This window comes from Lepidothrix coronata, unplaced genomic scaffold, assembly GCF_001604755.1.
Source record: "Lepidothrix coronata isolate B3197 unplaced genomic scaffold, Lepidothrix_coronata-1.0 Scaffold46, whole genome shotgun sequence".
Taxonomy (NCBI): Eukaryota; Metazoa; Chordata; class Aves; order Passeriformes; family Pipridae; genus Lepidothrix; species Lepidothrix coronata.
This window is the reverse complement of record NW_016690226.1, coordinates 3,999,771-4,017,582: the sequence shown is the minus strand read 5'-3', so window position 1 is coordinate 4,017,582 and position 17,812 is coordinate 3,999,771. Positions and strand designations below refer to the sequence as shown.

Here is a 17,812-nt window from a genome sequence, read left to right as displayed (position 1 = left end):
TTTACAAGTGTTAAATGTTAAGTTGCAGTTCACATCTTTTAAGAACATGAAATAGTTTTGCAAAACATATCAGTGTTCAGCTGCTATCTGTGAAAAGGCCTCAATTCTTAAATTTTGTTGAATGCAGGTAGAAGGACTTGAATCTTGAAATGCTGGGAGATCTAGCCTGTCTAAATAGAATTCTGATTTATTTTCTCTCCTCTTTGGTCATCTCACTTTGATCTTAATCATCTTAATGAGATTATAGGCTCAGAGGACTGCAACGGACCCAGCTGGAGGTGGTGCTTCCCATGGCCAAAATAAAAATTAACTGCCCCTACATCTTTATCAACACATCGCATATATACATTTATATATAAAGAACCTCTCTAAGCTCTCTTCTGAAATGCTTTCTTTTTCTTACTGTTGAAAAGTTTTCTTTATAGCTGATCTGAATCCTTACTGCAACTTAAACTCATTGTTTCTTACCCTATTAACCATGGTCCCAAAGTCATATGCATTTAAGGCGCATTTAAGACCTTTTACTGTCACAATCTTCCTTTCACTGGACTAAAAAAGCCTCAGGCTTTCCTCTGTAGTCTTATTTCTTAAGACATTTACTGGACTTGATTGAACTTCTATGGCCTCTTTCTACCACTGTTTTGAAATACAGGACCTAAAACTGTCCAAATGCTCCAGCTTGAGGCCATCCTCATCCTGAGTAAGATGAGCAAATTGTTTTCTGTCTTCTGGATTTTAATCCTATTCATAAATTCCTGTGCAATTTTTGGTGTAATTTATAAATGTTGTGGCTTTGCAGCAGCATGATACTGATTCATACTCACCTTCTAAAATATTACAAACCCCAGATCCTGTTCTGCAGTTGTTGCCTGGACAGCTGTTCTTCCTGTGTTTGTGTGGTTGAATAGTCAGCTTTTCTGTATAGATCCATGTATTTTTGCCTGGTGAATAGCATTCTGCTTTTCAGATCATTTCTTTGCTTTGTCAAGATCATTTTGAGCCCTTACCATCCTTCCAACTTTGTTTTGTCTGCAGGTTTAACAAATACTCTATTTCAACATCCAGATTACTATTAGAGATACTAAAATACCAAATAATACTGGACCTAGGACAAAACCCTGCAAAACTATATTTGATATATCTTTTGACAACGACTGTAAGCCATCAATAAGTGCTCTTTTCGTTTTTGGGGGTTTTTTTCTGTCCGGTTCCACCTCCAGCATATAATAAATGGTGCCATTTCTCTAGCTTGTTGGAAACTGAGGTAATATTGGAACTAAATGATAATCAGGATATAACCTTTAGTACTGGTTTCTCCATTCTAGCATCTCTGGTGCTATAGAAGGTTATCAGATTGATCTGACATCACTAGTTCTTGAGAAATACTGCTGTTTGCCATTATTTATGTAGTTTCTTCAAAGTTCGTTATTTGTTCCTGTATTTTTCCGTGAATTGAAGTTGAGCTGACTGATACAGAGTAACTCCACTTAGGTGAGGTCACAGAGTGGAGCATGAGGTTGTCTGTGTGCTTCTGGGCCCAGTGCTTCCATGCCAGTGTGCTTTGTGCCACTGGCTGCAACGGGATCAGGAGGAAGGCAGCAGAAGGCTGGGTGCTTTTGAGAGCTGTTTCCAGGAGGCACCTGTGCCTGAAAACCTTGGTTGTTGCTGGTTCAGATACATCGTTCAATGAACAGTAAATTAGTTTTTATATGGATTTGTGTCTTAGGATTGTTCTCTACAGTGTGACAAGGCTGTCGCTCTGCTCTCTCACCTTTTCCCTTGTGCTACCTCTTCCAAGCAATACCTGCAGTACCATATCTGTCGAGTTTTCAGCTGTGAGCATTGAGTGCATCATCTAATGGATTTGGAAGCAGCATGTACTGATCTGACCTGACCTTCATGCCTTGCCTGTCTGGTCAGAATAGTTCACCACACTCAGCTTCCTCTGAAGCCTCCTGTCAACAAGGCACTAATTTAGTTTGTCTCTTAGCACCTTCCTTGTGTGGTAGTTGTAAAAACATGTTGTTATTAATTCCTTTAGCCTGTCACTGGGTCTAGGTGAAATGGACTGATAAGGCCTGCAGGTAATGTCTGTGGTTAGGTAGTTTGATTGGAGAAGATTTATTGCCTCAGCTTAAAAAGGGGAAGTAAATGGTTTAAGAATATTTAATGCAGGGTTAAGGCTGCATCAGGCAGCATCTGAGACCATTAATTGCAGTTCTTTGTACACCTTTGAAAACCAGGGGGTAGTAGTGCCTGTGTCAGTGTGCACTGGACCTGCTCTGTAGCTGAGGAATGGCTCAGCTTTGAATGGGAGCTGTAACATGCTGGCCTTCAAGTTGATGTGGAGAACTGTAAGAAGCACAGGACAAAAAGTAAAACTGTCAAGCCGTGTCCTTGCTCAGAAAGAGATTGTGGTTTAGAATAAGAGTAAGATTGGTGACTGCCATTGGCTGCAGGCAGACCCAGTGCATGGTTCTTTCACCAGCTGTGCACAAACCCTTCCTGCTCTGTCAAATGTTATCACCAGTTCTTGTCCCAGGGCCTCTTCAGAGTACTCGAGCCAGCCCTTCTGAGCCAGCATATTGCTGGCTGCTTCCAAGTCCCCTAGCCAGGGTTCATATAACCTGTTTCACTTGACATGGGAGGGAAGGGTCTGCAGTTGTCCTAGGTCCAGAGGTACCTTCTGGTGCATGGCAGCACAGACTGTGGCACCTGCTGTAGATAACGTGTCTGTCAGTGCAGCTGCCATTAGCACGATGAGTGGCACGCGGAGCTCATAAAGAGAGAATACATTTGCGGGATGCAGCGAACCACATTAAAGGATCCGTTTGCTTAGTCATCTTTAACAAGGCAGCGTGAGAGGGCAGCCTAACCCAAACACAGTTATACTGAATTCTTTTGCTAGCCCTAGAGGGCAGAGTTAAATTTATGGGATGGGGTTAGTATGTGCTGTAAATGTTCCTCCTTTAAATGTGTTTCTCATTTTAAATATAAATATTAAAATCTTACTGAAGTTTAAATATGAGTGCATTTGACATTCAAGAAGGGAGTACTAGGCAGTGCTGTTTAAATCTCAGTTTCTGGGCAATGAGTTAATCTTTTCTCAGGAGCTATTTATCTGAAAACTTGTAAATATGTTTCTTTCTAATTTAATGTTAGCTCTTTAATCCCTCATTTTAAGAATTAAGTATGTTGAAATAGCATTTGTACCAGATGAATTTGACGTATTGAATTATCAGATCATGATAAACATGTTTAAAAGTTTCTTAAGCAAGTTTGCAGAGAAGTAATTCCTTTAAAAACAGTAATTGAAGCAAAGTCTGTAGTACATAGACTGCTCTCAAGTTTCCCTTTTCCTGATTTTTTTTCTTTTTCTAATAACATTAACACTTAGATTGTCCCAATTAGGCTTTAAAATTTATGCTTTAGCTAGTAAAATCTGACTTGTCTGGCTTCCCTTCATTTTGCTGCTCAATAACTGTCTGAAGACAGGTTTTGCTAAGCCAGTATTAACAGACAAGCATATTATTTAAGCAATGAGAGCTTTGAAGTTGCAAAGTATTAATGAGGGAAATAAAAGGATTGTAGATAGATGCAAAGATGCAGTAGTTGGTGACTTTTGTCAGCCAGAGAATTTCTTTTGTGTCTGAGTTTGGAACAAGTTTTCGGTTGTGTTGTTTTGTTTTATTTTTCTTCCCTTTTTGATCCCAGTTGGGAGGATCTTCGTGTTTGAAATTTCAGATTTTCCAATTTATGTGTTTTACTTATGTCTGTGTTTGCTTAATGCTGCTTTTTCTTCCCTTTGACATTTTCTTTTCCTCTCACAAATTTGAACTTGCTTCAGTTTGGGACAGCTAGGGCAAAACAAATCGCCACAAATAAAATTATAACAAGAAGAGCAAAGTCTGTGAATGATCCTTTGCTGTTTCCTGTGTCGTTCCAGTCTCATTAATCAGTGCTGGTGCTGTGGAGGCTTGTGGTGTGTTATGTCGCCAGCACAGCAGCTTCTCCGTCCCTTTCCCCCACCCCCTGTGTGCCTACACAGTGGGGAAAACTAGAGAGGGAAGCCATCAATCTTTCCTGTCACAAATGTCAGCAGTGATTCTCCTGTCGACTTCCTGCTCTCTCTGTCATGCCCACCACCTGTGTTTAGAATTAGCTCTGATGCTGTGGATCTCACTTGGCTCTTCACCTGTTCTGCCCCGACTAAATAGCTGTTAAAATAAAGCAGAGCAGCTAAATACTATAGCATGTGAATGTTAACCACCACTGTGGGTTGTGGGGTGATTTCTGTTGCAGCTGCTATTGTAATACTGTCATAATTTTCTGCAGCAGTGTAGGGTTTGGGTCTGAAATCTCTTGCTTGTGTTTCAACCCAAAGGTGAGCTTGTGAGCAGGACTTCTTTTTTAGTTTAGAGATGAAAATATTTATTAGATATATTGCAGATAGAGGCATAAGCCTATCTCCCATCAGTTAGCTTGCTGGGATAGAATCATGAATGAAGTCCAAAGAAATTAGTTACTTTGAAGCTTTGTCCTTACCTTCAGTCACTCAAAAGATATAATTAGCAAAAGACTCTTTGGGATTTGATTTTTATATATCTATATTTGGCTAGTGCAACTCTTGAAAATATGTCTGTCTCCCCCATCACTGGGTAGATTGAGAAGCTGAATGCACTGCCTTTGTACCTCTAGGGCAGGATTTATGTGGTCATTTTATGGTTTGTTGTGTTAAATAATAGGTCTTAACTGGACTGTAACCAGCCAAATTTTTATATATACTTTTACGTAATTGTATAACATTCCTATGCCCAATTAAAAGGAGAAAGCAATGCTGAGAATTGTCTGTCTATTGGCAGCTTTCTCCTACTTCCTTGAATGGCTGCTAAGTTTTTCTGGTTTTAAAACCCAGAAAGAGATGAAAGCTTAGGCATAAAGTTTCCTTATAACTGTAGCTTGTCTGCTGTCATTTCAAGTGTGTGGCAATATTTATGTGGAGTTATAAAGAAGAGAGGTTCTGAAAACTTGAGTCTTGTGAATGCTTTCACTTGATTTTATTTGAGTAACTCTTGTGAAGTAGAGGAACTCTGTAATCGCTGATTTTACTACATACTTGAGGAGCAGCTTTCTGCTAACTGTGCCAGGCAAATACATGTATTCAACGGGTAAATACTTGTGTTCAACAGTCACAGAATTTATAATGCTAAACATGAAATCTATAATCCAGATACCAAGAATTGGTTGTGGTGTGGGATGTTTTCATCTATGTGCATATTTTCTTATTTGTAGCAGCTTTGGTGCATCTTCTGGTTCTGACACATTTATCTCATGAAAGGGAATGTGAGTGTGCTTTTGACTGCTGAATTGAGGCCTTGACAATTGTAGCTCTCCTTACTGCCAGTGTGGCGTACTGAGAAAAGCTCTTCTTTGGTCCAAGAGGGAAGCACTGGATTTTGGAAGCTATCATCTTTCCCAGTATACTCTTTTGCATTGAAGATGGGTATGGCCATACTGCAGGATTTCAGGATAAGACTTTAGCCATCCTACTCTGGGGCAAGAATGAAATGATTATTCCTGATGGTTTGAGAGCATTTGGATATTGACAGTTTTTCAGTATAAGGAGCAGCAGTTGTTTATCTCATTGCAAAAAGGGAGGTTAGGTAAGAGAACACCTGAATCTTAAAAGGTTTTGGATCAAGCTTTGTTTGGTAATGCGGCTGAGAAATGCACTGTGGTGTTTGGAACTGCCATGCAAGTCTAATTGAGAGATAAAAAATAGTAGATGTTAAATCATCTGTCAGTTACTACACTCTTAATAGGAATGAAGATTAACATGAAGCACTGCTGGTGTAGGTGCACACACCACACAGAGTTAAACATACGAACAGCAGGCTCACACTGTGCTTACTACAGATGTCTGAATGAGTGAGTGCCTGTGGGCTGGAGCTGCATGTCTTGTGGCTTTCACTCTGCTCCATTGGGAAGTCTTCACTCCTTTTGTTTTTATCCTTTTCCAACTCCAGTACTTTCAAGCACACAGCTCCCATCCCCTGACCTAACAGCTTCATTGAAGTGCATTCCAGCCCCATGATTTCATGGTACGAGGCAGAACTCCCCTGCCACGCTGCTATGCTGCCCGCTGCTTCTCACGGAGTGAACAAACAGGGAACATAAACTCTCTCCAAAGGAGCAATGTTCTCTGTATATTTTTAGTGCGAGAAATCCAAGATTCATTTGAGGGTGTTTTGTGTAGGCTTTTTTTAATATAGACTTCTGCTAACACAATGGAATATTTCATGCCACCCTATTTGCTGTAACTTGTCATGCTTTATGTTGTTAAATGGAATCAAAGGAGTTAAAGATGAAAGAGTTCTAGTCAACTGGTCCCTCAGCTGGGAGCCAGTGTGGGTCCTTTGTAATGTATTTGTTAGTGCTTTACTCAGATTCAGCATAGCTCAGTTTTCATTATTGGATTTACTTGTTTCTGCAAATTCCATACTTTAGGTTAAGTAATTGCTGAGCTTAGACTCAGTATAATACTGCTACTGTTTGTTTCTCATGTTTAACTTGCTATTTATTGCCCTTATACTGAACAACCCTTTTATAAGTAGTTGTTTACCATTCGAACATACAAAGCACCATTACAGATGTCATGCTTGCCTTCACAGGTATTCTCTTTACTGGATAGACAGAGAACTTTTTTCTCTTTTTATATGAAACTATGTCCGTTTTACATTGGACTTGGGTGTTTTCTTTTCAACATGGAGTGTATCACCAGATGCTAACTTATGTGGTATTACAACAAATCTACTTTTCATTAGCTCATTGTGAACCTTTGAATATTCGGAGTTAGTGCAGTATTTGAATGTACAGGTTATGTTAAGAGACTGATGTCTTGGATTTTCTTGGTGAAAGATGTTCTCAAACTGCCTATTTAAATGTCACTGTTGCATTTTTATGTATTGAGTGTATTATACTTAAATTTGGGAACATCCAATATGTTCATAGTGGCATAGTCTACAAACTGGACAGTGATCTGGGAAGAGAAAAGGCAGATAAAGGCAGATAACATGTTATGGGAAGCATATGAAGCAGGGAACTGCAGCTGCTGCGTGACTTGGGGACTGACGAGGTTTCTAGACAGAACTGTTCTCCACAGAGTCAGGGTCTTCAGCTCTTTTTGGGTCATGGTATTGACACATGAGCTGATCTCTGCTGACTGCACATAAATTCCTGCTTTCTGATATAACAGGCAGTTATCCCAAGGGGTAGAGCAGCTTCTGCACTGAAGTAGCACTAGCTTCAGGGTCCCAGGGAAAAGAAGGAATAACATCAAGAGCCATTTCAGGTGATGCTGTCTTTGACTAGGCTGCACTTGAAAGATGTGAAGGTTTCTTCACCATGCTTTAACTTGGTCATCCTAGCATACTTTACCTGATGCACATCCACAGTGGATTTCTAGCACATTATGAAGTTTCTTAGCTTTTCTAACTGTGCAGGTCGGAAACATATTTTATACAAAGTCACTGGAGTCAAGGCAGTAATAGCTTCATTGGTAATAATAGTAATAACAGTAATAACCTCACCATATGGCATTCTCTGTGCCTTCTTACTGTCTTGATACACCATGCAAGAACTCTTTTGGGAAGCAAGGGGTGGAAAGCACAAGTGGAGGAAGAAGATGATGCAGGAGGGATGAAACTCTCCAATAAGGAGATGGAGAGTAGGGCTGTGAAAAGTGTAGCCTGTGCAAAGAGTGTGGTTAAACAGGCATATTAAATGGACACTGGAAAGCAAGCAGCACTATGGGGAGAAACAACTGTGGGAAGGAGTATCAGGATTGGTACTGAGTAAGGGGAGACAGGAAGATGAGAAGAGGTTACGTGCTCTGATAAATAACCGGCTGTTCTGGGGTCCCTTTAAGGGCAGAACACCATCTTAGGGATCATCTATTTATAGCCTGATTTTCTTCTTGATTTCTCATTTTCTTGGTGAAGAGCAGAAATATGGGAAGCAAGAAACAAATGTTATGCCTGTAAAGTACCTATTGCATTGCCTAGCAACTGCTCTAAGCCCATAGTAATAGAAGTACAGCTCTGAAGCCAAATGTATTCCAAGTTACCCAAGTTTCTGCAAGACTTCACTTATTTATATACGTTGGAATGCTGTATGTCTCCTTCTGTAGGTGAGCACCTGGCCCTTCTCAGTGTTAAGAAGAAGCTGTCTGCAGTCCTTAGGCCAGATAGTAGCTTAGTGGGAGGTGAGTGGGTTCTGTGAGTGGTGAGAAATGCTCTGATGTAGGTTCCCAGGAAAACAAGCAATCAAATGAGATTGATTAACATAATTCCATTTTTGTGTAATGGAGAAAAGAGGCATATGTGGTCAAGGACTGGAGCAGAAGGGCTGGAAGTTGGAATTGCTGTTGGAGGAAATGGTGTGCTTTTCATTGCAGTGACTACCTTGCAGCTCCTGTGCTGGAGGTTCTCCAAGAGCACTTAGAAACTGACTCAACAATATACTAGAAGTCAAGAAGATATTTGGGATGGGGTGAAGGGGTTACCACCAAGATTTAAATGTGTAGTCATTTATGTGAGCAGGAGAAATTAGCATGGCAGCTAGCCCAAACCCGCTCTTGCCTGTCAGCACAAACACTTAAAACGTTGGATGACAAAATTGTCATGATCTGAAAAACAGGCTTACTTTGAAAGCAGAAAAATTTTCAGCAAATTTTGAAGGAAATAAGCAAGGCTTTTCTGAAGTATAGATCATGTTTTTTTAAAAAAAAAATTCCTATTCCACTTGGAAACACTTTCTCATTAATTTTTCTTGAGTCTGAGTCAAAATTAATTAAGTCAGTTTGAAGTCCTTTTTTTAATAGTTAAAAATAATGGTACTTGGCCTTGACTTTTACTGCTGTTTTGTGTGGTTTAATAGTTGTATGACTTTTTTTTCTCCCACACACATTTGTAGAAGATTCACAGAAAAGAAAACAGACTACATCAGTAAGTAAATTCTCCCTGCTAAGTTATAGATGTTGCTCATAAAATTTAGCAGGAAAAAAATCATGCAGCCACAGGCATAATGAAGTTGATGTTCCTGTCGCACAACAGACTCTGAGGTTTGTATTGTGCAGCTTTGTGACTTGGACTCCTTGCTGAAGTTTTGGGGGACCCTCATTTGTAAGTCGAGCAGTCTTGCATGCTCTTACAACTTGGCATATAACAAACATTTACACATAAAACATTGCTGAGCTACTTCTGAATATGGTGGAATTCTTTGGAAAGGTCGGGGAGGTAATTGATCATTTGCTGACAGCTTGGGACTCTGAGAAAATGGTCAGATGGAGGACTGGGATGCAGGAAAACAAACTTTCTAAGATGGTAACTGTCACATAGCCAAGCTATACATGTTTCAAGCTTTTTAATCTTTGCTCACAGTCTCAGCTTCTCAGTTGTTTTTTTTCCGTTTCTCTGTGAACTCTGTTCAGATGTTGACATTTTACTGATCCTGATGCATGGACAGTATTCCAGGTGTGATCTTGAGCTATAGCAGTATTTCTTTGTAGAGCCCTTTTAAAAACTCTACTGCTGTCAGGATAGGTAGTTTCAGAACTTTGATGATCTCTTTCATTATTCTTTAACCTGTAGGTCAAGAACTAGATTTCTTTCAGGAACCGCTCAAAATGTTCTCTGCAGCTAGAAAAATAAGATTTCAGCGTTCATGGGAGTTAAGATGGCAATCTACTGGGACACTGCATGAGTTTATAACAAAAATGTTTGAATTTCTCTACACTGTGATCCTAAGTTTCTGTATCAGAATGGATATAGAAACTGAAATGCAGGTATAGAAACTAAAGAGAAACATACAACTTCAATGCAAAAGAGGCTGAAAGAATCTACTACTTGGTTTTTGAGATCTGCTTTTCACCAATCCTGTCTACATCTATCGTTTTTTGCATATGCAGTCTGACAACTTAAAATTATGGTAGTTGTCAGTCTCTCTGCAGTAAGATAGAGTATTTTAACTGACTTGCTGCAATTATCAATCCTGAGGTAATTTATACATTAATACGCTGAGGAGAGAAGACACAGACATAAATGAGGCTTTTTTAATGACTTTTAAATATAAAAGAATCTGTCCAAAAAAAGGCGTGTGTTAATTTTACCAATGCTTTGCCACAGAATATGGTCGTGGATCGGATTTTCTCTGGTATCCAGCCAACCGGGACACCTCATCTGGGTAACTACCTTGGAGCCATTCAGAACTGGGTGAATCTGCAGGAAGAGTACAGCTCAGTGCTGTATAGCATTATGGACATGCACTCTCTCACCATGCCCAAGGAGCCAGCTGTCCTGCGCCAGAACATACTGGACACCACTGCCGCCATCCTTGCCTGTGGTATTGACCCAAAGAAGTGTTTCCTGTTCCGACAGTCACTGGTTAGTGCTTTCCACGCTTGTTAATGAATGAGCATCTTTGTGTTGGTGGTCCTAGAAATATTAGCAGTGTTGGATTTTAAACTTATCCTTTGCCGTGATTTTGAAGCGCCTGAAATCATGACTGAGAAGTCCGCACTGTAAATTTCTGAAGCAGAGCTAGGTGTTTGTGCAGGTTATGAGTAAAATACTGAAAAGACCTGTTAGGAGACCATTCATTTAGCTCTGTAAGTCTCACTTTAGTCGCAAAAGGTTAACTCATAAATGCATAAATGTAGTCTGTGTATCCATAAAAACATGTAAAACATGTTTCTATGGTTTTGAATCGGCTCTTGTCACTTATTCTGCCAGCTGCACAGTATCTCCAACAAGTGATTGATATGGTAAGTTTTGTATCAGTTCCAGCATGATTATCAGGGGGTTAACTCCTAGGGATTTTTTTTTCCCCCTTCTTTGGCCATAACCTGTTTTTCATATGTACCTTTTTCCATGTGATCTGATAATTCATATGTGAACTATTTGGTTCTCTTGACCATCCCAAGGAGTACTGGGCTTACCGTCCTACTTGGCATATGTCACCCTAGTCTATCACATGCTGTATTTTCCTGGAACACAAATTAAGTTTTTGCTCGATTAACTTTCTGTTACTGACTCTAAACTGGCAAACTTCTGTAATTTCCCACAGAGACAGATGTGTCATAGTTTCTGCTCGTGAGAAGACATCCTTAAATGGATGTCCAGCTTGCAGCAGGACGGCAAAGGTGGCGTGCACAGTGTCTGAAATTTATCAGTGTAAGATGAAATGGTATTTCGTTCTTCCTTTGAACATGGTTCTTCACAGGCAGAGTTTCCTGTGATTATCAAACTGCAAATGGCAATCATAGCTCCATGTCCCTGGTGGGTAATGAAAATATGAAGACAGATATACTTCCTGCTTCACTTTTCCTCAGTATTAAAAAAAAAATTCTAAATATGTTAGCTCAGAATTTTAGTGAAGATATGTTTAAATTAATTTATCCTTTTTTTTTTTTTCAAATCCCATTAGCATTTTAAATAAGTTACCAGCTTGGGTTTTAATTTGGCTCTCTGACTTAACTTCGTCATTGAGGCTGACATTAACTGGAATAATCTCAAGGTGAGTTACAAGCCAGTGATTCAGTAAAAACCAGTCTGAAGGTTTGGGTTTTTTTCTTGCTTTCGAGCAACTGAACAATTAATTTAGAGAGGAATAAAGTCAAGGTTTATAAAACTGCAAGTGAAATGGAGAAAATAGGGAACAGTTGTTTTATCCACTGAAGAATGTGAACTGACAAGTATCAAAAGAAGCAAAACAATGCTGCATTTTGTGAAACTCATGATCAGTCTACAGAACCCCTTGTCACAGGATGCATTGCATGCTGAAATGTGTATGAATTCAGAAAAGGAGTCAACAAATTAATCTAAAAAATCATCTGGGGACTGTTCCATTACTGAGATTCCACCTCTGCAGGAGGTGCTGAAATCACAGATGGGAGAGTATCCATGCTTTTCTTTACTTAGATTCTTTTTGTTGTTGTTGTTGTTGATTGCTGTCAGAGGTGGGTATTTGATCAGTTCCAGTATTGTTTTTTGTATATTCCTACAAGTCTAAGAGCTAAATTAGTGCCGTTCCAGGTCTTGCTAAAGCCAACACACAGACTTCCCATGAAGACAACAGATTATCAGTGAGGATCTTTACGTTGCAGGCAGCCACAGAAAGCATGTTGTATCTTTCACAATATCATAATGCAGGGACTGAGTCTTTGAGTCCCCAAAGAGAAAGTATCAGACTCAGAAAATGATGAGAGGACAGGACTGTATGTGATGCATCTCCTCTACAGTGATGCTTCTACCAGTACAGCCAACAACCAATGAAAACCTTACATAGTTAGACTTCAACCTGTTCAGCTTTATCTTCCACCAAATATGATTCTGTTTTATCTTATAGTGGTTAGGCTGGCCTCTGCTAAATAGACTACCTTTATATATTAATTTTTCCGTGTGGCTTTATCTGTCCAGCTTTAATGGTGGTTCTTCTTATTTAATCTAAACCATTAGATTTAATGTGTGGGCTGTGTCTAGTGTCTTGAACCATATTCTTACCAACACTTATCACGCATGTATCAGTACAACTTTCCAAACTGACTGATTCTAGCATATTTTTGAAAGATCATCACACTGCAGTCAGAAGAACTACTATAGTTGTTTGTGAATCCAGACTGTTTCAGTACTGGTTCAGGCTGAAGTGGTTTGTTAGCTTCCCAAAACCAAGTCTATTCAAGCTGTATGTAGTGGTCAGGTACACCCAGAGATGCACTATGGTCTGTTCATTTACATCAGCGGGACCAGATGTTTCTCTGGAAGCAATTAAAAGGAATATCTGCGTGTAGCTCGTGATGCGAGGAAAGGAGACAGGAACCTTGCTAATGTGATTATTGTTTTAGTATGATAATGAAATAGTATGTTATGGAATGTCATAATATCGAGATGATTGTTCCTAAAAATGTAGGTGTAAGATGGATTGCAGTTATTGCTCATCAAGAAAGTTTATTGCTTGATTTTGATTGGTAATTGCTCAGTTTTCAAAAAAATGAGCTGGCCTGTCCTTTTCAGCCACTCTACCAGTCTCCAAGGGTGGTCTAAAAAGCCACACTTTTGTTTACAAACATTTGGCTGAGGTGTAAAGCAAATTAACCAAAACTGATTGTATACTGAAATATGTTGTATTTCCAGAGGTCATCAGGAAAGCAGTGAAAATGCAGCTGCAAATAGAGAGCTGGTTTAGGTATTTGATTATGGGCAAAGTAGTTTTATTCAATACCAGATCAAACTGATAAATGAGAGAATTCTCAGTAGATTAGTGTGCTATAATTATTGTTTTATTTTGAATTCTATCTAGAAAATTACGAAACCCGTAGATCACAGAAATGCTACTGCAATTACTTCTGATTAATATTTCTATTCTTTTTTTTAAACAAACATCATGCAAAAAAATTATTACTGTCTAAGAACTTTTAGTTTTAATCACCTAAACCCACTACAACTAATGACTATTAGTACCCTGATTCCGTAGCAGTAAAGGCAGAATGAAGTTCTTGCACTGCAAAAGTGGTAAGCCCCGCTGAGAGACTGCTCATGCAGTCACTAATGTGACACTAACGCTGCTTGTCCTCTCACTTTCTTTGGATTACCCTGGGCAAGAGTGGTCTAGAGTTGCTGAAAAGGGGTTTCTTTGTTGTTGTTGTTTATTTGTTTGTTTGGCTTACTCTTTCTGTACTTCACTGCATATGTTGCTTCTCTGGAATATGTTTGCCATATGTGAAAAAAATATTGCTACTTTGTTTCCCAAAAGGCATGTGCATTTGGTAAGGGTTTCACTGTCAGTAGGCTTTTGTTTACAGGAAAGTTTATGCAGATTAAATCTCTAATCCAGAGCTATCTGAAATACCTGCCTCCAGAGTTTTCCCACATTTTATCGTCCTTTCCAGTACAACCAAGAGATAAAAGTCTGGACAATATTAATCACAGATTTCTGGGGGAAATTGTGGTGAAAACAGATACCTCTCATGTTATACTAGATCCAAAAGGTGTTGCTATGGTAAGGATACAGGTGAAGTTGAGTTGGGGTGCCAGAACTGATTTGAGTGATGTCCTTGCCTTGCAACTGAAGTGAAAAAAAAGTGAGAGAAATTTTGCATAAGCTGATTTTTATTGTATTGTTTAGAGGGCACAGGGACTATGTTCTGTTGTGTAAATCACAGCCAAATTAGCTAAATGGAAAGTGCTAGTTTCATGAAAATTATTTTTATATGCTTCAGAATTTACCATTTGTAGATTATATTTTTCTATAGCATGTATAAACAGTAAGTTAATGGCTGGCTGTATATTTGTCTCCATAAATTGCAGTTCCCCAAATACCTCCCATACTTCAATTGTCATAAACAAACTTGAACCCGAGCTTAGGGAAGTAGTGGATACAAAGAATAAGTGATGATAACTTGAAAATATTTAGAAGCAAGAAGGATGATGATGAATAATTAGAGTAGTGTTTGGAACCACATTGTCTGTGAAGGGTTATAAACAAGCACATTTAATTAGAGTATCTAGGAAAACACAATTGTGGAATATGTTGGACAGTAGAATGGCCTCCCAGTGAGAGAAGCTCTTTCGTTACAGATTGTTTAATTATATTTTCTTAAGGAGAAAGGCAAGTTATAGAAGAGTGACAATTTCAGTAAGAATAAAAATAAGTGCCTATTTCAAAATTATACATTTTTATTTGGAATACAACTGCAAAATATATGAAACCCTCTTTACTCTTAGAGAAAATAATGTCAAGATATGCTTTAAGTGGCTGCCTTTGCCTACTAGGCATAAAAAAGAAGTAACAGAATAATAACTTATACAACGTATCATGAGAATGTTAGAAGAAAGAGAAAATATATTCCTTAAATTGTGCCATAACTGATAAAAGCTGTAGCAGTCATCTTTCATAAAACTTAGAATGTTTTATTAAAAACAAAAAGAACTGTAGGATGTGGGGGAGGGGGAAATAAGAAAGACAGGATGCAATCTACACACATGGTAAACTTATATGGTGTAAGCCATTTTCTCTGATTCCTGGTGGGTACAATACACATTTCAGTTTTTACCCATGACCATCTTGTATCTCATCTGTTTCACAGTTAAAACAATTTTAGAAACTTGATTTTGCTTTTATGTGGTCCCAGACTGTTTTTCCTGTCCATCTACCTATTGTAGTAGACACATGCTAAATGTCCCAAGAGAAACTAAAATTCCATCAGAGTTGATTCAGCAGGCAGTGGTTGATATGCTGCAAGAACGCTTCTCTGAGGAGTCCTGTGAGTTTCTGGACAACGTAACATTCAGTTTCTGGGCAGAAAATTGCAGTTTTCAGCCTTCTGGATAGGGTGATTTATTTTCTGAGTATAATCAGCTGCAGTGTTCTTGCAGTGTGCAAGCAAATTGAAGCAGTAACTCTGGGAGGTGGGAATTTGCCAATTTGTCTTAGCCTTAACTCCAAAAGCCAAGAAACAACAATATAAATGTGTGCACTGTTTCACTGCTGTTATTTTCCAGAAATATCCATCTGCTTTGTTTTGTGGGCAAAGTTTGAATGGATTCACGCTACTTCTTGTCCAATTTTCAGAGGGGCTGAAAAGCTTCCATTGCATCATAGCTTATAAATTCATTAAAGTACATTAATTTAGCATGGTCCATTGAAAACTTCCTGTCATAAGAGGAAGTATGTGACTGTTTAATTTAGCAAATTATTCTGCTTCTTTTATTCCTCTCTTTTCTCCCTGTTAGGAGTGGACTAGACATAACTAGAGCTCAGTGGGAAAAAAAGTCATGGTTCACTAGGATTTGGGGTTTTTTTCTTTCTTTCTTCCTTAATTTACCTGGTTTATCTCATACTATTATGTAGCTGTTATATGTTCTTCTCTTCACCAGAATTCTGGACAAACCAAACTAATTAGTCAGACAGTATTGAAGGTTAGACTAGGAGAATGTTTCTGAAAATAAGTTAATTTCATAATGAATAAAGGAAGGGAGAGGGTGCTCCAGCCACATTACTGTGCTCTGTCAGGGTTTATAACCAGTAAAACTTGATTCCAGTAGGAGTATTCTTGGTCAGGCTCTTCAGAAAGGAGAGACAGATCTTACTTCTGTAGGTTTTAGCCAAAAATAAACAAGTAACTAAAATGTTCAAAGGTAAAGGTGAAAGCTTTAAGTACTGACAGATTTACCAAAGATAACTAGATAACCACCCCCAGTTCAATACATTGCTTAACATGTTCTTCAAATCAAATGTTGCCTTTGTGACCTTGAACTTATTCCAACCACTCTTGAATTATTTCTTTGAACAGGAATTCAGGATACTGCATCAAATTTTCGACCATAAGAGTACCTCACTGCATGTTCAGTTGCTGTGTACATTTGATTCAAGAGCAGTCTATTTTTGTCTTGTTTATGGCTTTTATTCTCTCTAGCTGTATAGTACTGTCTGTATCTTGAACATATTGCTTGCAACCTGAGGCATTAATAAAATCTTACCTCTTATTCAAAAAAAAAAAAAGTGAGCAGCATCTGCTTTTAAAAAAAGGTCTCTTGAATTTTTTGCAAGCGCTAATTGGTACTTCTAGAAGAGACAAAAGTCGTAAAAAAGGTTATATTTCTTTTTAAATTTAGGACACTTCCTCTTCTCTGTTCAAATTTCTTTTAGTACCTAGCTATCCAAATTACCTCCCCAGACCACTTTGTCCTCTACACTGTCAAAGTAAAATCTTTTAAATTTACTGCCCATTTAAAATATAACCCATAATGAAGTTACAGTGTCGAAGGGGAAGCTGCTTCCATATAATAGACGTGCAGCAAATTTGCAGTGCCTTACAGACAAGGGCGATAAGTTGCAACTTGAAGAAGTTCATCTTGACAATGAAACACTGCATCTCTTTTTGCAGGAAGCCATTCCAGCTGCCAGTGCACAGCTTTGTATTGTAACCTCAGAAAGCTGAGGTCCAGTGTTGCTGATTTAGCTGCTTTCAGATCTGCTTACAGTATCCATGCCTCTACCACTCTTGTTCTTGAATCCCATTGCTTGCTGTCCTCCTCAGCTGTATGTCTCAGCATGAGAAGTCATCTAGAATTATTTGGACTAAAAGTAGCTATTGGTTTTCCATGTATATATCATCAGCTGTGGCTGTGGCCAGGGAATATCAACAATAATTTGGTGGGGAACAGTTTGGATCACGGACAAAATAATATATCTACAGGGAGAAGCCCTGAGATTGTACTTCAGCATATAACGCTCCAGAGATGATCCAAGTGTAAATTGTGATCTGAGTTTAATAACTTCAAATGGCCACACAAGTGAATAATTAAGAAACTATTTATCTTCAAAGAGGGAGCAGCAGGGCACTCAACCAGGTGAAGAAACAGAAATGTTTGTGCCTTTTAGATAACCACTCATTATCGTTTGTAACTAGTCACCTTTGTTAAATAATTGTGCTTTAAAAAAATAAGAGGAATCTGACCATGCAGACTTGGGCTTGTCAGGTCACAAGGAAGGAATGTAACTAGTTTGACATACAGGTCAAACACACTATTGAGCTGAATCACAACGCAGGAAAAAAGGTCTTGGAGTCATCATTGGCATTTCTATAAATTTATGGATCTGGATTTCATAGAATATTCTGGGTTGGAAGAGACCCACAAGGATCATTGAGTCCAACTCTTAAGGGAATGGCCCATACAAGGATTGAATGTACAACCTTGGTGTTATCTGAAGTCATTGTCTCAGCACAAATTATTTTCAAAAATACCAACAGTAT

General features: G+C 38.7%; 1 protein-coding gene across 3 annotated transcripts in view; it reads left to right on the top strand.

The window, feature by feature from the left end:
* The window catches only part of WARS2 (tryptophanyl tRNA synthetase 2, mitochondrial), a 38,284-nt gene that overhangs the window by 9,517 nt on the left and 10,955 nt on the right, over positions 1 to 17,812 (top strand). For all 3 annotated transcript variants that reach the window (XM_017814874.1, XM_017814875.1, XM_017814876.1), the window contains exon 2: positions 10,185 to 10,442. In XM_017814874.1, the coding sequence (XP_017670363.1) occupies positions 10,185 to 10,442 (258 nt within the window). The remainder of the gene's footprint in view (positions 1 to 10,184; positions 10,443 to 17,812) is intronic.